Source organism: Monodelphis domestica, chromosome 4 (genome assembly GCF_027887165.1).
Source record: "Monodelphis domestica isolate mMonDom1 chromosome 4, mMonDom1.pri, whole genome shotgun sequence".
NCBI lineage: Eukaryota > Metazoa > Chordata > Mammalia > Didelphimorphia > Didelphidae > Monodelphis > Monodelphis domestica.
This window is the reverse complement of record NC_077230.1, coordinates 86325976-86346093: the sequence shown is the minus strand read 5'-3', so window position 1 is coordinate 86346093 and position 20118 is coordinate 86325976. Positions and strand designations below refer to the sequence as shown.

The following is a 20118-nucleotide window of genomic DNA, read 5'->3' as shown; positions in this document are numbered from 1 at the left end:
TGGGAAGGGGGGGACATAGAAATAGAGACAGAGAGAATGGTGGTCAGAGAGACAAAGAAGAGGATGGGGGGGAGATACAGAGAGAAACGGAAAGGAGACTGGGGGAGAAACACGGAGAGACAGAAAAAGACTTGGGGAGAGAGAGAGACGAAGAGAGAAATAGAAAAACAGAGAGAGACGGGGTGGGGTGGGGGGAGATGGTAATGGAGAAAAAGATGGGGGTATCAGAGGAGGTATCAGATTAAAAGCCATTCTTTCTGGAATTTCATTCTGGAAAAGCATTTTTTCCCCGTGGAATGTGGGAAGTAGTGAGCGAAAAGGCATCAGTGAGAGGGTCTCCCCGGACGAGTTTAGCCCGGGTGAGTCGAGAGGTAAATTATGCTCAGGGGAACCAAAGAGAGCCTTCCTGCTCACCTGAGAGCAAGGGGCGGAGCAGGAAGCGGCCGCAGCTTTGTTTGGGAGGGTGAGCGGAGGGGAGAGTGCTACAGGTAGAGATGACACTCCTCAAGCTCCTGGGTCTGGGGAGGACCGCAGAAGTTTGCTCCGCCTCCTGAAGGGGAGCGCTTGGAAGGCCCTAAAGAAGATTAAGCTTTCCTGGAGCTGCATCTGATGAAGAAAATAACTGTGCCTGGAAGATCCTAAGCGGAAAAGGGGCCATGATGGGCCCAGAGCCGCCTCCACCTCTTCTCCTCCTTTTCACCTGGCTCCCAGCAGGTGAGCCCTGGAGGGTGAGCGGGCTGGTCTTTCCAGGCCAGGGGCCCCAGGGAGCCATTGTCCTTTGGCTGGGTTGGGCAGCCTGGGTGGAGATGAAAAGGGAGAGAAAAGAAGGTGGGAGGGAATTCGAAGAGCTGTGGATGTGGTTGGCCCTAGTCCCACCAGGTTAGGAATGTGATCAAGTTTCTCTTTTGAAGGAACCTGTTTTTCCCTTCTCTGTTATCTCAGGCCCTGGAGAAACAGGTGCAATTTAGAGAGGAGCCCGGAGTTTGGGTAGGCGGCCTGGCTGCCCTTCTCTCCAGCTACGGAGGAGGGAGAAATGGTCCTCCGGTCACTCTGGGCTGGAGGCTCCGCTGGGACTTTTTTTCAATGCCTCCCTCCCTTCCACTCCGGCTTTTCTTGTATACGACACCTACCTTTCGGTTTAAAAATTACTGTTGCTTAAAAAGTAAACAAACAATGCCAGTCTTTCTCATTACTCCTCCCCCAATTCCTCTTTTATAATAAGTAGAGTTAAGCAAAAGAAACTTGTTGGTTGTGCTTGGCTGCACGTGATGCTTCCGGCACACCTGTAGACCACCCACCTGTCTCCCAAGAGGAAGGAGGTATGTTTTCTCATTCACCCTTTCTCTCCCCAAATGAACTACAATAAGTAGTAACTACTAGGCTAGGGGATTTGACTGGGCCTGTGATTCCACTGATTTGGGGGAGCTCCCAGCAAAGTTCCTGCCAGTTATTTAGCCAGCTGTATAGCTTGTCAACTACCTGCCTCGGGAAGTATCTATCCTTACATATTTCTGAAGATTTGTGGAAGTTTAATCTGCTTTCCTGAGTCTGGAAATGAGAGGAGTACATGATTAAATAAATGCATGTACTCTTTCATTGAAAATACCCTAGACATCAGGAAGAACCAAGTTCAGATGTTTCCTTAGATTTTTATTGTATGACTCTGGAAGTCATATAATTTCTCTGTGCCTCAGTTTCTTTATTTGTAAAAGAGTCAGACTCCATGATGGCTAAGGTCCTGTCCAATTCTAAGACTATGATCTACTAGAATCAATGGTCCTGAATTTGAATCTGCTCAGCTAGGATATAGGGAAATTACTTCCAAATGTATAAAAAAAGGTAATTGCCTAGCTGTTCGGTGTCATCTCCGATTTTAGTAATCTTATCACCCTTTAAAGTAAGCCATAAACTAAAATTAGAATGGGGGACCCCCCCCCTCCTTATACAGTAAACTACTTTCTATTTTTTAGATTTATTCCTATGTACCCCTGCCTGAGGTTATTTAATGCTATTTCTTTCCCTTTAAAATATCTTTTTACTACTTTTTAGAAATGGCTGCTCTCTGAATCTTATTCCATTTCCCCCTTTCTCCTAGTTATCAATGAAAATATCAGAGATTGTTACAGTAAAAATCCTGTGTGGCAGGGAGAGAGAGAGAGATGAGTAACTACAATGATTTGTGTATATGGTTTTTTTTAAGCATGTTCAGGTTTACAAAGTGAGTTCACAATAATTCCATGAGAGAGGTGGTGCAAATATATTCATTCCATCTTTCTGATCTGGAAACTGAATCTCAGAAAAGTGAAATGCTTACTGTATACAGTTATTATGTGGCTGAATTGGTACTTGAATTCAGTTTCTTGAAATCCAAATAGATTATTCTTGCCACTTTCTGGCAATATTACCATCATATGCAACCATATTATGGATGTTAAAAGGGCTAAGACCCCATTTAACAAGCTTGATAAAGCATTGAAACTCCTCAGGCAAAATTATCAAGCCTTATTAAAATTGAAGCAAATGACCACATTGAGACATGAGAAGGACAAAAGGGGATCAGGTTCTTGGGGTTCCTAGGGGTCTCCAGTGTTACCCCAAATCATCATAGGCTCATAAGATTTAGAGCTAGAAGAGACCCTAGAGATCACTGAATCCAACCCCTGATTTCTACAGGAGAAATGAAAAATGAAAGAAGGTGGGTAATTTGTCTAGAATCACACAGCCAGTAAGTGTCTGAGGCAAGATTTGAACTCAGGTCTAAATAACTCCAGGACCATCACTCCATCCACCACACTAAATTATCCCAATTCCCTAGCATTGTGAGTTTGACAAGTCCTAGGTACAAGGAAAAGAACGTGTAATACCAAATAGCACAGTCTAGGTTCAGAATCAGGAGTCACTTGAAGGGATTTCTAGAAATCATCTACTCAGAATCTCTCATTTTACCAGACAAATAAACAAAAAGTCCCCTCACTTTTAACAAAGAAAAGGAGACAGAAGATTTCTAAGCATCTGATTCAAGGTTGTATGACTGGGCAACAAGCATCAAAGAGGCAGGACTTGCTTCTGTTCTCTAACTCCAATGCCAATACTCTTTCCACTATATGCCAGGCTGCCTGCCTCCTTTGACCCAGTTCAGATCTTGCCTCTGGAACATAGTGGCTGTATTACTCTAGAGGCAAGCCTTTCAGTAATACTTCAGTGTCAATAGGCACTCCTTATAGGCTATAAATCATCAGGGAAAGGTGGCTGGGCTGCCTGTGAGTACGGAGAGTTATTTATGTCAGTGAAATCTTAGACCTTAACCAACAATAGCAAAAATGCAAAGGAAAAGAGACCAAAGCTACGATTAAATTAGACCTAAATTAAAGCATGGAAGTTCCCAGGGAATATGGATAATATTGACTGTCATTCAGGCCTCAGTTTACTGTAAGACTGCCATACTTTCCATTCAGATTTCTTCCTCCCCCCATCCCCCAGGACACTTGACACCTCCTGTGCTGGGGTGAGTCCCACCCCAAAGAGCAGGCATTAGATCTTGATAGACAACCATCCAACCCTCCCACTCTTCCCCTTGACCCAGTTAAATTCTCACAAAGCAAACAAATTCACAGACTTCCTGAGCTGGAAGTTTCCTCCTGGGCTATCTAGTCCACCCCATTTTTTTTTTGATGGAGATAACATTTTTTATCATCATGTAAAACACATTTCTATATTGTCACTTAACTTCCCACGGGGTCAATTTCCTTATCTCTAAAATAGGGATCATAATATGTCAAAGAAAAATAATTAATAAGACCTTTTAAAGACAAGTCTGATAGAAAAAAATTTCATTTAACATTAATCGATATCCAAGATATTTCTGTTTTGGAAACAGCTGTCCAAATTCATGGTTCCCCTGTGCCTTTCTGTCTCGACATACAAGGAAACTTTTTCAGGAATCTTGAATTTGGAAAATCATAGTATTTAAAATGCAGTTTGGCTTAACATTCCAGAGTAGTTGTAGAAGTTATTGCCTCCTGGACAAGTTCCCTACAGAAAGCAATCAATGGGAGATCTGTACCAAGATTGGTTTAATTTTAATGGTAGAGAGGATGTTTTTCTTTCCTGGGTCCTAGCACCAATCACTTCAGGCAGGTGCGGAGGTTATGCTCTTATTTAGCCAAGAAATAAGTTTGATTTGTCACCTTTAATCCATCTTCCCAAGAAAGGCCTTAGTTTTTGTTCTAATTACTTTTCTTAAAAGGGTTTTTAGGCTAAAATAGTATTTTTTATAAATCTGGTTTTACTAAAAAGGAGGTTTCGCAGAGAGCACCTAGGTTTTTTTCCAGTGTTTTTTATCAAGTGAAATAATAAGTAAAAGGCTTTGCAATTTTTTTTTAAACTCTTACCTTCTGTCTTACATTCAATACTGTGTATTGGTTCTGTATTTTATTAAAAATATTGGATTTTTATTAAAAATCCTAAAATTATCCTTTACAATTCCAAGGCAGAAGAATGGTAAAGGGTAGAACATGGGGTTAAATGACTTGCCCAGGGTCACACCACTAGGAAGTGTCTGAGGCTAAGTTTGAACCTAGGACCTTCTGTCTCTAAGACTGATTCTCAATCAACTGATCCACCCAGCTGCCCCCAAGACTTTACAATTTTTAAAAAGCCATTATAAATGCTATTATGATTTTTTTCCCTGACTCCCCCTCAAGTTAAAAAGAAAAGAAATGAAATCCTTTTAACAAATATACATAGCCAATCAAAACAAATTACTCAGTCACATCCAAAAATGTATGTCTTATTCTGTTTCTTGAGTCTTTCACCTCTTCCTTAGGAGGTGGGTAGCAGGCTAGAATCATGGTTAATCATTGCATTGATCAGAATTCTTAAGACTTTGAAAGTTATCTTTACAATACTGTTGTATACAGTGTTCTCTTAGTTCTGCTCACTTCATTACGAAACAAGTCATAAAAATCTTCCCAGATTTCTCAGAAACCATCCCTTCATTATTTCTCAGGCACAACAATAGCCCATTATATTCTTATGCTGTAATTTATTCATCCATTCCTCAATTAATGAGCACCCTTAGTTTTTAGTTTGAAAGTGGAGATGGAGTAGAGAATAAGAATTTATGAAGTGCCTACTATGTGCCAGGTACCAACACTTTACAAATATCATCTCATTTTATCCTCACAACCCTGGGAAATAGGTACAATTATTATCTACATTTTACAGGTGAAAAAACTGAGGAAGACAGAGAGTAAGAGACTGGCACACAGCTAATAAATATCCTACCTAGTTACCACTACAAAAAAATAGTATAAATATTTTTATGCATATACATCTTTTCCCCCTTTTTTTGTTCTCATATAGGTATAGGTCTGTTTAGTTTCTTGGCTTTTGGGACAGAGTTCCTTATTACTGTCCAAAATGACTAATATATGATTGTGAATTCCAGATTCACAACTCTACTAACAATTATGTTATTGGGTCTTTTCCTTCATAACACATCCAATCTTATAGTTATCTATTTCTGTCATTTTTGATAATCTGATGGATGTGAGACAGATTTTGGAGAATTTGGAGAATGTGAGACAGAAAAGAATGTGGAATTCGTTTCATTTGCATTTCTCAAATTATTAGTGATATATTTGTTGATAGTTCACATTTCTTCCCTTGAAAACTGTCTCGGAAATCAGAAAGTCAGGGGAAAAAAAAACCCTTTGACTTCATTTCCCATATTTAATTGGTTACTTTGTTGTTGTTTAGTCATTTCAGTTGTGTCCAAGTATTTGTGATCCTATTTAGGGTTTTCTTGGCAGATACTGAAGTGATTTGCCATTTTCTTCTCCAGCTCATTTTATAGATGAGGAAATGGAAATGGGGGCAAATAGGGCCAGGTACTTGCCAAAGGTCACACAGCTAGCAAATAGCTGAGGTCAAATTTGAATTCAGGTCTTCTCGACTTCAGACCGGCATACAGTGCCACCTACCTGCTGATTCTTTTTCTTACAGATCACTGAGTTCTCTCTTGTCTCTCTCTTCCTCTTCTTTTCCCTCTCCCCAACAATTCAATTAAGCAAATGTTTATTAAATAGCTATTATGTACAAAGAAATATGCTAGACATCGAGGTTATAAAGATCAAAAAAAAAAAGAGAGAGGAAATGGCAATGGTTATGGAGTGAGAAGACCTGGTTTCAACTCCGACCCCTGATGCTAGTTCAGATTCATTGAATTTCTCTGGACTGGAAAGCCTTTGAAATACTTTTGAGTTTTAGATATGCGGTTCTTAATTCTCTAGATCTAGGATCTTTATGCAAAAGTTCTTGTCCTTAATGACCTGACATTCTACCCACCATTGCTCAGTTGGTCTTCCCAAAGTAGTGCCAAAAGGCAGTACTCTGATGATATCACCCCTCTTTTCAGAAACTTTCAGTGACTTTTTCTGAGCAACAAAATAAAGACCAAACTTATCGTGGTATCTGAGTCCAAAAAAAAGATTCCTGAACAGCCAAAATATGTCACAAAAGACCTCACACCAAAGCTCATGTATTCTTCTTACAGGAGAGTTCCTCAGACCTTACTTAGACACATCATGTTCATAATCATTTCGTTTTTAAGTACAGTTAGCAATAAGAAATGGTTGACATCAGAGGAAGAGAGAGAAATAATATTTTAAAATTTAAAAACTTCAAATACACGTCCAAAAGAAAATATAGCACTTCAAACCCATCCTCTTGGGGCATTACTACCAGAGGAGTCCTGGATAGTAACTGATATTTATGATGATTCTGTCATTTTGAGTCAAAATTATTGCAATATATATTATTTTGGATTGTGAGCATATCTGTAATACATTTTTAAAAGATTTGGATGCAGATGGTAAAATTTTTAAAAGTTGAAGAGTTGGGGGAAAGAGAAGTAATAGCATTCTCACTCCCCCCACAAAAGAAAAGACAGGAAAAGAGCCATTGAAACATTTTTAACAAAAACATTAGGAAGTTTAGGGAGAAAGAGAGAAGTAGGACAACTTTGAAACTAGTATATTGAATTTATTATAAATTTTAAAAACATACAGTCCTCTTTTTCTGTTCTTTTTGATATATGAAAACATTCATGCTTACTGTTTTTCTTTCAAGTTCAGAATAACAAAATATAACGATTTTTTTTAAGTTAAAGATTTTACCTATGATTCCTTCTTTCAAAGTTTCTATGTAGGAAAGGTTTTGCTATACTGTCATTGACCAATAACACATCCCCTTATACCATGGCAGTGCTGGCACTTAACTGATACCCATAAATACCTTATAACTCACATTTGTATAATGGTTTAAAGCTATTGATACAGAGCATTCTCACATTATTCATTTGATTCAACCACCTGTAATATATAGTAATGCAAATATTATCCCTAGCTTTTTCCCTTAAGAGAAAAAAATAATCTGGCCAGGATCCAAAAAAAAAGAAGAAGAAGGAAATGAGGTAAAGTGAGCTGAAAATTTTTAAAGTTTTGTTTTTTTAAATACTCTTATTTTTTGCTTCATCAAATTTGTAATTAATTTAATTAATTTTCAAGCTAGCTACTTTAAAGGAGATAAATAAAACTTCTTTTTCAAGTCACAGTTTAATATGCTATATTGGTACTTCAAATATATACTCTAGTCCAGTGATGACAGATCTATGGCACCAGTGCCAAAGATGACACGCAAAGTACTCTCTGCGGGCATTCAGCCACCCCTCCAACCCCCAGTTTGTTACTAGAAAGGCAGAGGGACTCTGGGGAGCCATTCCTCTCCCCTGCTCCACTGTGCTTGACACATTTTTTCACATTTCCCTACCACCTGCCCGGCAGTCCATGGTAAGGTGGCCAGCTCACAGGGGGCAGAACTGGAGGGGAGCGCTTGGGCCCCCCCCTCCTCTCCCCTTTCTTAGCCTGGATGCCGTATTCTTATTTCTTAATGTTGTTATCCTGGATGGAAACTCTCCTTCTACCCACTTCCTGGGCAGCTGCTGCAAAAACATTTCCTTAATGCTTTCTCAAAAGAAGTGCAAAGAAACCATTGGAGGAGAACAGTTCTATGGGTAGCAACCTAAAACCGTTCCATCTGAGCTAGCAGCTTCCCTAGGCAGGGCCTACCTGCCACTGCTGGGGTGAAGCTGTGGCCACAGAGCTGGCCCTGCGGTTTCCCAAAATATGCGATGTAAAAGGCAACTAAACAACTCAGTGGACTGAGAATCGGGCCTAGAGGTGGGAAGTCCTGGGTTCAAATCTGGCCTCAAACACTTCCTAGTTTTTTACCCTGGTCAGGTCACTTAATCCTCATTTCCTAGCCCTTACAGCTCTTCTGCCTTGGACCAAATACACAGTATGGATTTTTAAGATGGAAGGTAAAGGTTTATAGACACACACATACAATATTAAGCTCATATTCCATGAAAAAAATGAATTTATTCTAATTTCTTCTCTATCTCTCATAGGAGAAAATCTATCTTAAGACATTCTTTAAATTTGAAATAATTGAAATTTAGATGGAATTAACAATGTTGCATGGCGGACTGAGAGCAGACGAGGCTGCTTCTGACATAGACTGGCTGTGTGACCCTGGGCAAATGACTTCCCCTCTCAGTGGCTCTAGGGAATTCTCTAGGACTATCTTAGACTGTCTTAAGTTGCTGATCTGTTTTAATAGGAGTTTCTTCCTTTGGAATGTCTTGGGCTTCCTATGGCTTCCAGAGCCTCTTCTGTCCTGTGGGGGCTGTGCTAGATGGCCTCAGAGGACCCTTCCAGCTCTAGGTCCAAGAGGCCATAAACCCATAGTCCTAGACACAAACACAACCAAGCACCTGCCCTTTTTACTGTTGGATGTTCCTTCTGATTGGAAGCTATTAATTTCACCATCATGATCATTATACTAACATTTATATAATACTTTATATGCATCCTTTCATTTAACTAACAATGAGTCATCAGTGAAGATTTATTTTTTATTATTTCTTTTTAACCCTTATCTTCCATCTTGGAATCAATACTGTGTATTGGCTCCAAGGCAGAAGAGGGGTAAGGGCTAGGCAGTGGGAGTCAAGTGACTTGCCCAGGGTCACACAGCTGGAAAGTGTCTGAGGCCAGATTTGAACCTAGGACCTCCCATCTCTAGGCCTGGCTCTTAATCCACTGAGCTACCCAGCTGCCCCCTCCAGTAAATATTTATTAAGTATTTACCTTAGTATCCTGAGCTAAGTGAGGGAGGATTCTGTTACTGGCAAAACTAATCCCTGCCCTCTGGAAGCTTACATTCTGGAGGTTGTTCCAGACTCCATGGAATTCCTCCACTTTATTATTCCTTTGAGCACAATAGTATTCCATCACCAACATATACCACAATTTGCTCAGCCATTCCCCAATTGAAGGGCATCCCCTCATTTTCCAATTTTTGGCCACCACAAATAGTGCAGCTATGAATATTCTTGTACAAGTCTTTTTCCTTTTTATCTCTTTGGGGTACAAACCCAGCAGTGCTATGGCTGGGTCAAAGGGCAGACAGTCTTTTATCGCCCTTTGGGCATAGTTCCAAATTGCCCTCCAGAATGGTTGGATCAGTTCACAACTCCACCAGCAATGCATTAATGTCCCTACTTTGCCACATCCCCTCCAGTATTCATTACTTTCCATAACTGTCATGTTGGCCAATCTGCTAGGTGTGAGGTGATACCTCAGAGTTGTTTTGATTTGCATCTCTCTGATTATAAGAGATTTAGAGCACTTCTTCATGTGCTTGTTAATAGTTTTGATTTCTTTGGCTGAGAACTGCCTGTTCATGTCCCTTGCCCATTTATCAATTGGAGAATGGCTTGATTTTATGTACAATTGATTTAGCTCTTTGTAAATTTGAGTAATTAAACCTTTGTCAGAGGTTTCTATGAAGCTTGTTTCCCATTTTGTTGCTTCCCTTCGAATTTTGGTTACATTGGTTTTGTTTGTACAAAAACTTTTTAATTTGATGTAATCAAAGTTATTTATTTTACATTTTGTGATTCTATGTCTTGCTTGGTTTTAAAATCTTTCCCTTCCCAAAGATCTGACATGCATACTATTCTGTGTTCACCTAATTTACTTATAGTTTCCTTCTTTATGTTCAAGTCATTCACCCATTTTGAATTTATCTTGGTGTAGGGTGTGAGGTGTTGATCTATTCCTAGTCTCTCCCATACTGTCTTCCAATTTTCCCAGCAGTGTTTATCAAATAGTGGATTTTTGTCCCAAAAGCTGGGTTCTTTGGGTTTATTATATACTGTCTTGCTGAGGTCGCTTGCCCCCAGTCTATTCCACTGATCGTTCTTTCTGTCTCTTAGCCAGTACCAAATTGTTTTGATGACCACTGCTTTGTAATATAGTTTGAGATCTGGGACTGCAAGGCCCCCTTCCTTTGTATTTTTTTTTCATTATTTCCCTGGATATCCTTGACCCTTTGTTCTTCCAAATGAACTTTGTTATGGTGGGAGCTTACATTCTAATGGAATATTAGAAAATATTCTAATGGAAAAATAGAAATAAATAATTTGAAAGGAAAGCTCTAGCAGCTGGGGGTGGGGATGGATGGGGTGGACCAGGAAAAGCCTACTGAAGGTAAAATCTGAGCTGAGGAAGGCAGGGAAGTGTAAGAGGTAGAAGGGAGTGAGCAGAGGATTCCAGGCCTGGCAGATCTTTGAGTTAAAGGCACTGAGACTAGAGGTAGAATCTCAGGGACAAGGAAGAGTCAATAGACCAGTAAGGCTCAATCACAGAGTTTGTGGAGAGGAATAAAGTTTAATAGGATTAGAAAGGTGAGAAGGGGCTAGTTTGTGAACAGCTTTAAATGCTAAAAAGCTTTATGACTTGGTCTGGAGTTAATAGGAAACCATTGAAATTTACTGAATAGAGTAGTGGCAAGATCAGTCTGTATTGAGCCTACCATGTGCTAGAAATACAAAGAAAAGGGAAAAGCACCTCAAGGAGCTTCCAGTCTAATGGGGGAGACCATGAAAATAATATGTATAAACAACATATAGATAGGATTAATTGGATTAGATAATTTCTAAGGTATCTTTTAGCCCTCGAACCCCATAAGTACGACCCTAGGTTCTAGTTTTGACCTTGCAAAGGAAAGTTTAGGCAAAGGACCAAAGAAGGGATGCTAGAGATCATTTCATCCAACACACTCATTTTGTTTTTAGTGGTCCTCATTTTTCAGACAAGGAAACTACAGTCAGACCTTTAATAACAACAAAACTGGTACTTGAAACCAGGCTTTCTGAGTCCCAAGTTCTGCTTCCCCTCACTCCTGTTGCTACCAAAGACACATTCATTTCTGGGTTATATTAGTGGCTTTGCTAGTTCTTTCCACTCTCCTGAACATGGATGAGTAGGTGATGGGGAAAAGGAAAGGGAATGAGACAAAGGCTCCCCAAAAGACCAGATCGAAGAAATATCTAGGCATAGCTCTGACTGACTTAGTAAGCTAGAAGTATATCTGAGTATTCCTTTAACTTGTATGTGGGAACCCAAGGAAGTAAAGGATTATGTGATCAGATTCCTTAGTGTGTAATTCAAACCTCAGGAGATTAGGTCCTTCCTTCTCTACCTTTTGATTCAAATATCTGCATAAGGAACTGTTGACATTGTTATCTATAATAATATTATTATTGCTAATGGCAAATATACCTGCTAAATTATCTAGATTAGAGATAAACTATGTATGGTTCAAGGTTGGTAGGTGGCAAAGTGGATATAGCATTGTGCCTGGAGTCAGAAAGACTGACATTCCTGAATTCTAACCTGGCCCCAGACACCAGCTGCGTGATCTTGGGAAAATCTTTTAGCCTCCTTTCCCTCAGTTTCTCCTCTGTAAAATGAGCTGAAGAAGGAAAATGGCAAACCATTCCAGTAGCTTTACCAAGAAAACTCCAAATGGGGTCACAAAGAGTGGGGTATAACTGAGCAACTCGAATATAAAGGGTTGAGTTTGTATAATCTCTTCCCTTCCCTTCATTGTGTACAGGGGAAATCACTAGATTTGGAGCCAGGTTTAAATCCTGGCCTTGGAGTGGCAAAAGACGTAGGTCTAGTAAATGAGACATCTTTATCGTAAGCCTTTATTGAAGAAATAAAGAAAACTTTGGTGTCTTAACCCTTCATTTTGGTAACTTTGCTCCAGTTATTTTAATTACACTTAAAACAGGTAAGAAATTTAGTCCACCTCCTTTTGGAGTAGGTCTGGTTCTCCTTTTCAAATCCGTTACACATTGAATGTTAAAGATCTGAAACACAATCATAGGTTACACATTTGAGTTTGTCCCTTTATAGTAATTAAAAAAAAAACACAACTAAATATAGCCTTACTACAATCCTTTTGGAAAGAATTCAGTATTATCTAGAATTATTGGCAAAGTTAATGTTTTGTGGTGTTTTTCTTTTTTTAATGGCAGATTTTTAGTTGATTTAAAGGCAATTGGGGAAAGGATGGAAGAGTAAACGTGTAGGCAGAGATCATTTATTTCAATAAACCTTCCAAAAGCAAAAGAAAAAATCGTTACAGTGACTTTGGGCAAATCAATCAGTAAGCATTTATTAAGTGCCAACTATGTGCTGGGCACTGGGGATACAAAAACAAAAATGCTACTGTCCCTGCCCTCCTATGCAACTGGAGGAGATAATATGTACATATAGAAGAAGGACCAGAAAAATCCTTGGTGATTTGAAGGGGGAAGAACTCTAGTAGCTGGGAGGAGGGGACCAGGAAAGGCTTCACATTGACAATGGAAGCTGGACTGTGCTTTAAAGGAGTTACGGGATTCTAGAGGGGGGAGGGAAGGAGGGAGTATGTTTCAAGGTTGGAGGGGGGGGGGTTGGTAGCAAATACAGAGATTTAAAGAGGGGGAATGTGTGAGGAACAGCAAGACAGCCCATTTGGCTGGAGCACAGAGAGCAATTTAGTGGAAATAGGTAGAGTGGGGCAAGAAGACTAATTAGAAGGCTGCTAGAGCAGTGCAGGTAAGAGGTTAGGAGGACTTCACCTAAAGTGATGGCTCTCTGAATGGAGAAGAGGACCCCCATGCATCATGAAGGTAGAAACACCAACATCTGGCAACTGATTAGAAAGGGAGAAGGAAGAATTATGGATCGCCCTGAGATGATGGGATGTGGGATGCCTGCAGGATGGTAGGGCTGTTAAAGGAAATGAAGAGGGATGGGCAGGGTGAGGGAGATAGATAATGAGCTCCATTTTGGACATGTATCTTTTAGCTCTCAAATCCTATAAGCAAGGGAAACTAGGTTCTAGTCCTGACCTCGAAAGGGAAAGTTTAGGTATAGGATTGTAGAAGGGATCCTGGAAAGCATTTAATCCAACATGTTCCTTTTATTTTCTGTCCTTTCCCTTTCTCTTTTCCCTTTCTATTTCCCTTTCACTTTTCCCTTTCCCTTCTCCCCTCCCCCCTCTGACTCTCTTTCTTTCCCTCCATCCCCTTTCTCTCTTTTCTCCTTTCCCCCCCTCCTTCTTTCTCTCTCTTCTCCTCCACATTCTCTCCTTCCTGCCCTGCTCCCATCTCTCACTAGCTCTCCTTTCCTACTCTCCCCCCTCTACCCCTCTACATTTGAGGAAAAGAAGAAAACCAGAATCTTTATAACTAATGTGCATATCAAGCAAAACAAATCCCTACATTGACTCTCTCTGAAAACATGGCTCATTCTGTAACTTGAATCCATGCCCTTTCTGTCAAGAAAAGTGTAACCCTACTTCATCCTTAGTACTCTGGAATTGTGGTTGGTCACTATTTTCATCAGTTCTTAAGTCTTTTTTGAACCCATTAAAAAAAATTCTAAACTTAATAAATATCAACCTAAATGAACACTTCCAAGAGGGTTTTATACAAAACTATGAATTTCTAATACTCGGTTGCTTTTCATTTTTAAAGCCTTCCAAGTTGTCTTTTCAATCTTTTTGTTAATTGTTCTTCCCCTTCTGCTCACTTTACTCTATTAATTCATACCAAATTTCCCAGGTTTTTCTGAAACTATGCCTTTCACCCTTTCTTATGAAACAAGAATATTCTATTATGTTCATATACCACATTTTTTTCAGCTATTCTCCAATTGTCAGACACTCCTTTTGATTCAAGTTATTTTTTATGTGTGTGTATATGTGCAATCTATATCTATAATAACTTCCAGTTCTTTATAATAAAGAAAGCTGCTATAAATATTTTTGGACACCTGGGTCCTTTTCCTCTTCCTTTTGATCTCTTTGGGACCACCTGTTAAATTTATAGATGAAAAACAAATCCTGGAGAAGAAAAATTAATTGTCAGAAGATACAAAATTAGAATTCAAATCCAAGTTTGCTGGCTCCAAATCTAGTGTATTTTTATACTAACACTTAATATTTCTAGGCCTCAGTTTCCTCATCTATAAAATCAGGTCAGACTAATGAAAATCAAGGACTGTCTGTATTAAAAAGAAAAATAAGTATATATGTATTTGTTAGTCATTTTCCCACAAATATATATATACAAGTATCCATTCCACATTGTGATTTTTAAAAAAATTTTATTGAGTCAATTTAGAACATTATTCCTTGGTTACAAGAATTATATTCTTTCCCTCCCCTACTCCACCCTTCCCATAGCCAACGTTCAATTCCACTGGTTATTACTTGTGTCCTTGATCAGAACTTATTTCCATGTTGTTGTTTGCACTAGGATGTTCCTTTAGTGTCTACATCCCCAATCATGTCCCCTCAACCCATGTAATTAAGCAACTGTTTTTCTTTTGTGTTTCTTCTCCCACAGTTTTTCCTCTGGATATGGATAGGGTTCTTTCCCTATTGTGATTTTGATATGTCTCAGTTTAGCAGAAAAAATTAAATGGGGATTTTGGGGGAGGGGGAGTTTTGCAGAAGTTGTAGATGACATTATCTTTTTATATCATAAATATACAAATTTTTTTAATTAAAGTAAACAAAAAGTTAGTGAAAAGAATATGAAAGGAAAACTTTATGTGGATTATCCAAATCAAAGAGGTACCACATCCCGAATCTGGGAGATATGGAAAGGATACCTCTATATATTACAAATATGAAGTTGCTATATTTTTTGTGTGTGAATATCTTTCCATACTTGAGATAATATAGTAGAGTGTTTAAAGATCTAGGTTCAAAACCTGCCTCTTACACAGACTAGCTGTTATATGCTTATCTACATTGGTAAAGTCTCCATCATTTGCTGATGAAATCATAATTCTGGTCAAAAAATAAGTCTACCCTCCCCCAACAAGTTCCCCCAAATTTTCCCCCTATTTTTTTTTACCTGTAAATTTTTATCAAAATTTACAATTTTGGATGGAGAAAAGGATTTTTATATAAGTGTTATTTAGGATGTGTTGGGCAGATAGCATTAGACTATGGGTAGTTCATATTTTTTAATTCAGTGAATGATTCCCTAATATAGTTTCTTCCTCTTGGAATCTAAGGCTTCAGGGAGAGGAAAAGGCACAGAGGTAAAGATTTCAGTGACCATAGGTTAGATCCAGAAGGGTCCTTGGAAAATACTCTCAAATTCTTTATTTCATAGATGAGGAAATAAAAGAGTCCCACAAAAAAAGAGCAGGAGATTTGGCCAAGGTCTCACAGTTTGCTGATCTTTTATTACCTGTGAATTATTTATCTAAACTCTCCCTTCTTGAACCTCCTTGTATTTCCAGTTTGTATGACCTCTATAACATCCAGAAATGAGTAACTTCTTTCTGAAATCCTCATTTTAAGAGGAAAGAGAAGAAGGAATAAAATGTGAAATTCCATCTTGGCATAAAATCAGAAAGAAAATGGAAGCAACGGATTGGAGACATTAGCTAGGAACTTCCCTTCAGGCCTGTTAGGTTCTGTAGCCATGTTGAACCAAATGTTCATGTCATTTCCTCACTTCCTTCCTTTCTCTCCCAACCTGGAAAGTTCTCTTGTTTGTTAACAAACTAATGACTAACCTCCATTCAAAAGGTCATAACTAAGTGTCACAGTGATAGAACTCTCAGCCTGGAGTCAGGAATATTGGTTTAGACTAAAATGAGATACTTGGAGCCCTCATAAACATCATTAATTTTTTTTCAATTAAATTAACTGTTAACAAATAATAATTTGTTAAATTATTTTGTTAGCAAATATATTAATTTTCTTACAAATTTATTAACAAATATTTGTTAACATTAATTTTTAGCAATGTTGTTAAATAGTTAACAAATACATTAATTCAATTTAATCTCATTTAAATTTCTGTTTCAGGCAGATAGGTGGTGCTGTGGATAGAATGCCAGTCCTGGAGTCAGGAAGATTTATCTTCCAGTGTTCAAATCTGTCCTCAGACACGTAAAATTTAAATTTAAATCACTAACTCCAGGTTTTTATTTTCCATAGAGTTTCATTAATAATCACTTAAGATAGAGGAAGCAGATTAAAGTCTAATCTAGTCTAATTGACCACTGTGTGGATTCTCAGCCAGGCTCCCCAGCCCAGTTACATGAAATAGAGAGAGGGGGCAGTGCCACACCAAAACTTTTATCCTCTGTCCCTCCCCTCCCCCTATGCACCTGTAGCAGTGTTCACATAGCATAAGCGTGCAAATGGGAGGCTGAGTAAGAGGAGCTGGGTCAGATGAGCCCTGGGGAGTGAATTCTATTTACACATAGACATTTACTAGCTTATGATCCTAGGCAAGTCACTTCTCCCTGTTTGCCTCAGTTTCCTCATCTGAAAAATGACCTGGAGAAGGAAATGGCAAACCACTCCAGTATCTCTGCCAAGAAAACCCAAAATGGGGTCATTAAGAGTCAAACACAACTCAAAATGATTGGAATAACTACAACAAGTTTAAATTAATTTGATAATTAAATGAATGTTTATTTTTTTCCCCCTATTTTCACCTGTATAACAGTAGTCAAGACCTCAGATATGACAACCCTGGGTATTATGGGAATACAAAGTGCAATATACTTTTTTAATTAAAATAAAATTTTTTAGGATATTTTTTCCATGGTTACATGAATTATGATTCCCCCACCCTTTCCTCCTCCTCCCAAAGCTGACAAGCAGTTCCACTGGGTTATACGTGGCAATATATTCTTTCAAGTACTTTCATTGACAAACTCACCAAATACTAAATATTTGTTAAGCACCTGCTAAGTGCAAGAAACTATATATACTACATACATCAAAAGAAAAGCAAGAGAATACTCCCTGCTCTCAAGGAGCTTCTAATCTTATTTTGGAAATGATATATAAAACAAAAACAAAAAAAATCAAAAACAAAAAATAAAAGCCATATACCAGGGGCAGCTGGGTAGCTCAGTGGATTGAGAGCCAGACCTAGAGATGGGAGGTCCTAGGTTCAAATCTGGCCTCAGATACTTCCCAGCTGTGTGACCTTGGGCAAGTCACTTTAAAAAAAAAAAGCGCCATAGAAGGGATCCTGGAAAGCATTTAATCCAACATGTTCCTTTTAGTTCCTGCTCAAGTTAGTACTCCATTCATTCCACTGCCTACTTTCAGCCCTTTTCCCAATTCTGCTCCCCACTTCCCACTTGTCCCTGCCCCAGGTCTGCACCTTTCCCTCTTCTAGTTCTGAAAACACCATCTAATCTGTTCTGCCATTTTCAAAAATCCCCATGCCCCTGAAAGAGCAGAAAATATTCTTTCACACACTGGTTTGATTCATGAAACTAGTTATACTATGCCCTCAGGCTTCTCCAAATGAGTCAGCTGGAAGCCAGACCATTTTAACTTGACCTCTTCTCACTCTCTCAAGTAATCTGATTCAACTATATAATCTCCCTAATTGTAAGTCATCCCATTTCCCTTTATTTTTATTTTCTTTATTCCATATTTCTTTATTCTTTATTTTTTATACAATACTATGTATTGGTTCTAAGGCAGAAGCCATTTTTCTTTATTTTTAATTGAACACCAAGAGCACTGAATTGGAACTCAGGATTATAGTTTTACTTCTCCCACCATATATTGTATTGCAAGACATTGAAGGGCTCACTCTGCCTGAGTTTCCACATCTATAAAATAATAGGGCTGAAATCTATGCCATCAAAGTCCCTCTTTAGCTCAATAATACTTATAACTGTTTTATATTTACATACACAATTCCAGCAATTTTACATGTTGTTCAGTCATTTCAGTTGTGTTCAACTCATCACGACTCCATTTGGGGTTTTCTTGACAAAGATACTGGAGTGGTTTCCTTCTCCAGCTCCTTCTACAGATGAGGAAACTGAGGCAAACAGGATTAAATGACTTGCTCTGGGCCACTCACGACTCCATTTGGGGTTTTCTTGACAAAGATACTGAAGTGGTTTCCTTCTCCAGCTCCTTCTACAGATGAGGAAACTGAGGCAAACAGGATTAAATGACTTGCTCTGGGCCACACAGCTAGTGAGTATCTGATGCTGAATTTGAACCAGATCTTCCTGACCCCAGGCACAGCCCTCTAGCCACCTAGGTAGGTGGGTATGTGTGTGAGTTGACAAAGTGTTTTCCTCACCATAATTCTGCTATGTAGGAATTGCAGATATCCCTTTTACAGATGAGGCAACAACCCTAGAAAGAGGTTAAGTGACTCTTCCCAGGCTACACACCCAGCAAGCATTGCAGCCAGAGCTGGGATTGGAACACAAATCTCCTTGGTCTAGTTTATTAGACCATTCTAGGCCATGCTTTCTGCCTGCTTCTGAGTTCTGTTTGCCAAGAGTGGGAGAAGGTCAGGATTATTTGTTTTGTACTAATAAAGCAAGCTTCTTTGATTTTATGAACCCTGCCTGAAGGGGGGAGAGAGGGGATTGGTGCCTGACTATCTCCTTCCAAATCCTTTCTACTACTAGGCTGTTTCATTTACATTCAAGACCTCTTTAGCTCCTCTTAAAAACAAAAGGTCCCCTTGGGTCATTAGCCCCACTTGCAGTACACTATAAATTATTAATGCTTAAGCACCAGGTTGCTGCCTGAAGAACTTTGCTATTGGAGTATAAGCCTGTGAGGGTAGGTTGGTAATTAATTAGGTAGGTAGGTAGGTAGGTAGGTAGGTAGGTAGGTAGGTAGGTAGGTAGGTGAGTAGGTAGAGTTGGAAGAGGTCCACCTTTTATTGGGTGTCTGTTGGGATAAGGAGATGGGAAATGGTTGTTCTGATTGGTAATGGTGCCATCTGACCACTGTTTCAGAAAGGCCCCATCCATATTCTATTCATACCATATTTCGGGGTACAGGCATGACCAGAGGTGCCCATATCAGTTCCAAGCAAGATCTTTTCCAGGTGTGTGTTTTTTGTTGTTGTTTTTTAATAGAAGTAACAATATTTCCCTTTATGCTGCCCTCTGTAGGGGATTGCCTCTTTGTTCTCCATTAGCTATATCATCTCCATTAGATACATCATTTCTTCTGGGTGTACCATAACTCCACTTTGCCATGTGTTTATGGTTATGCTGATTTATAGAAATTTATATATAATTGACAAATTATATATATTTATTTGTTTGTTTGTTTACTTAAGTTACTCAGTGCTTTGTAGCCACAAAAGATCTCTGGCACCACAATTTTTTCATTCATTATTCATTCAATCACGGGCAGCTAGAAGGTCAGTGGATAGAGTGCTGAATCTGAAGCCAGAAAGACTTGAGTTCAAATCTAGCCTCAACTACTCATTGTGTGACCCTGGGCAAGTCACTTAACTCTACCCCATAAATGGTCTTCCACCTGAGTAGGTTCTAATTCTCCAGGCTGCCCCTGTTTGAGATCCTAGAGTTCTGGGTTGACTTCTACTCTCATGGTGTGGTACCCTGGCTCTGTGATCAATCTAAAGATGACTCCTCTCAATGGACAACTATTTATCAAGGTAAAAAAAAAAGAATAAAAAAGCATTTTTAAAAAGACTTACTAAACCATAAATGTGGTGCCAAGTGCAGGAGACACAAATGCAAAAGCAATAATTATCCCTGTCCTCAAGGAGTTGCGTTTATCTCCCTCCAGTTCAGCCTTTTTGTCCCCTTTTTTATTTTGGGAGGAAGGCAGAGAAAGATGGAAAAGGATGGGCAGATGGGTATATTC

At 39.0% G+C, this 20118-nt stretch overlaps 1 protein-coding gene across 2 annotated transcripts in view; it reads left to right on the top strand.

Annotated features, from left to right (window-relative positions):
• Positions 1-426: 426 nt before the first annotated feature.
• Positions 427-20118, top strand: part of ILDR1 (immunoglobulin like domain containing receptor 1) — a 66915-nt gene continuing 47223 nt past the window's right edge. For both annotated transcript variants that reach the window (XM_007493774.3, XM_007493773.3), the window contains exon 1: positions 427-714. In XM_007493774.3, the coding sequence (XP_007493836.1) occupies positions 657-714 (58 nt within the window). In that variant the 5' untranslated portion in view covers positions 427-656. The remainder of the gene's footprint in view (positions 715-20118) is intronic.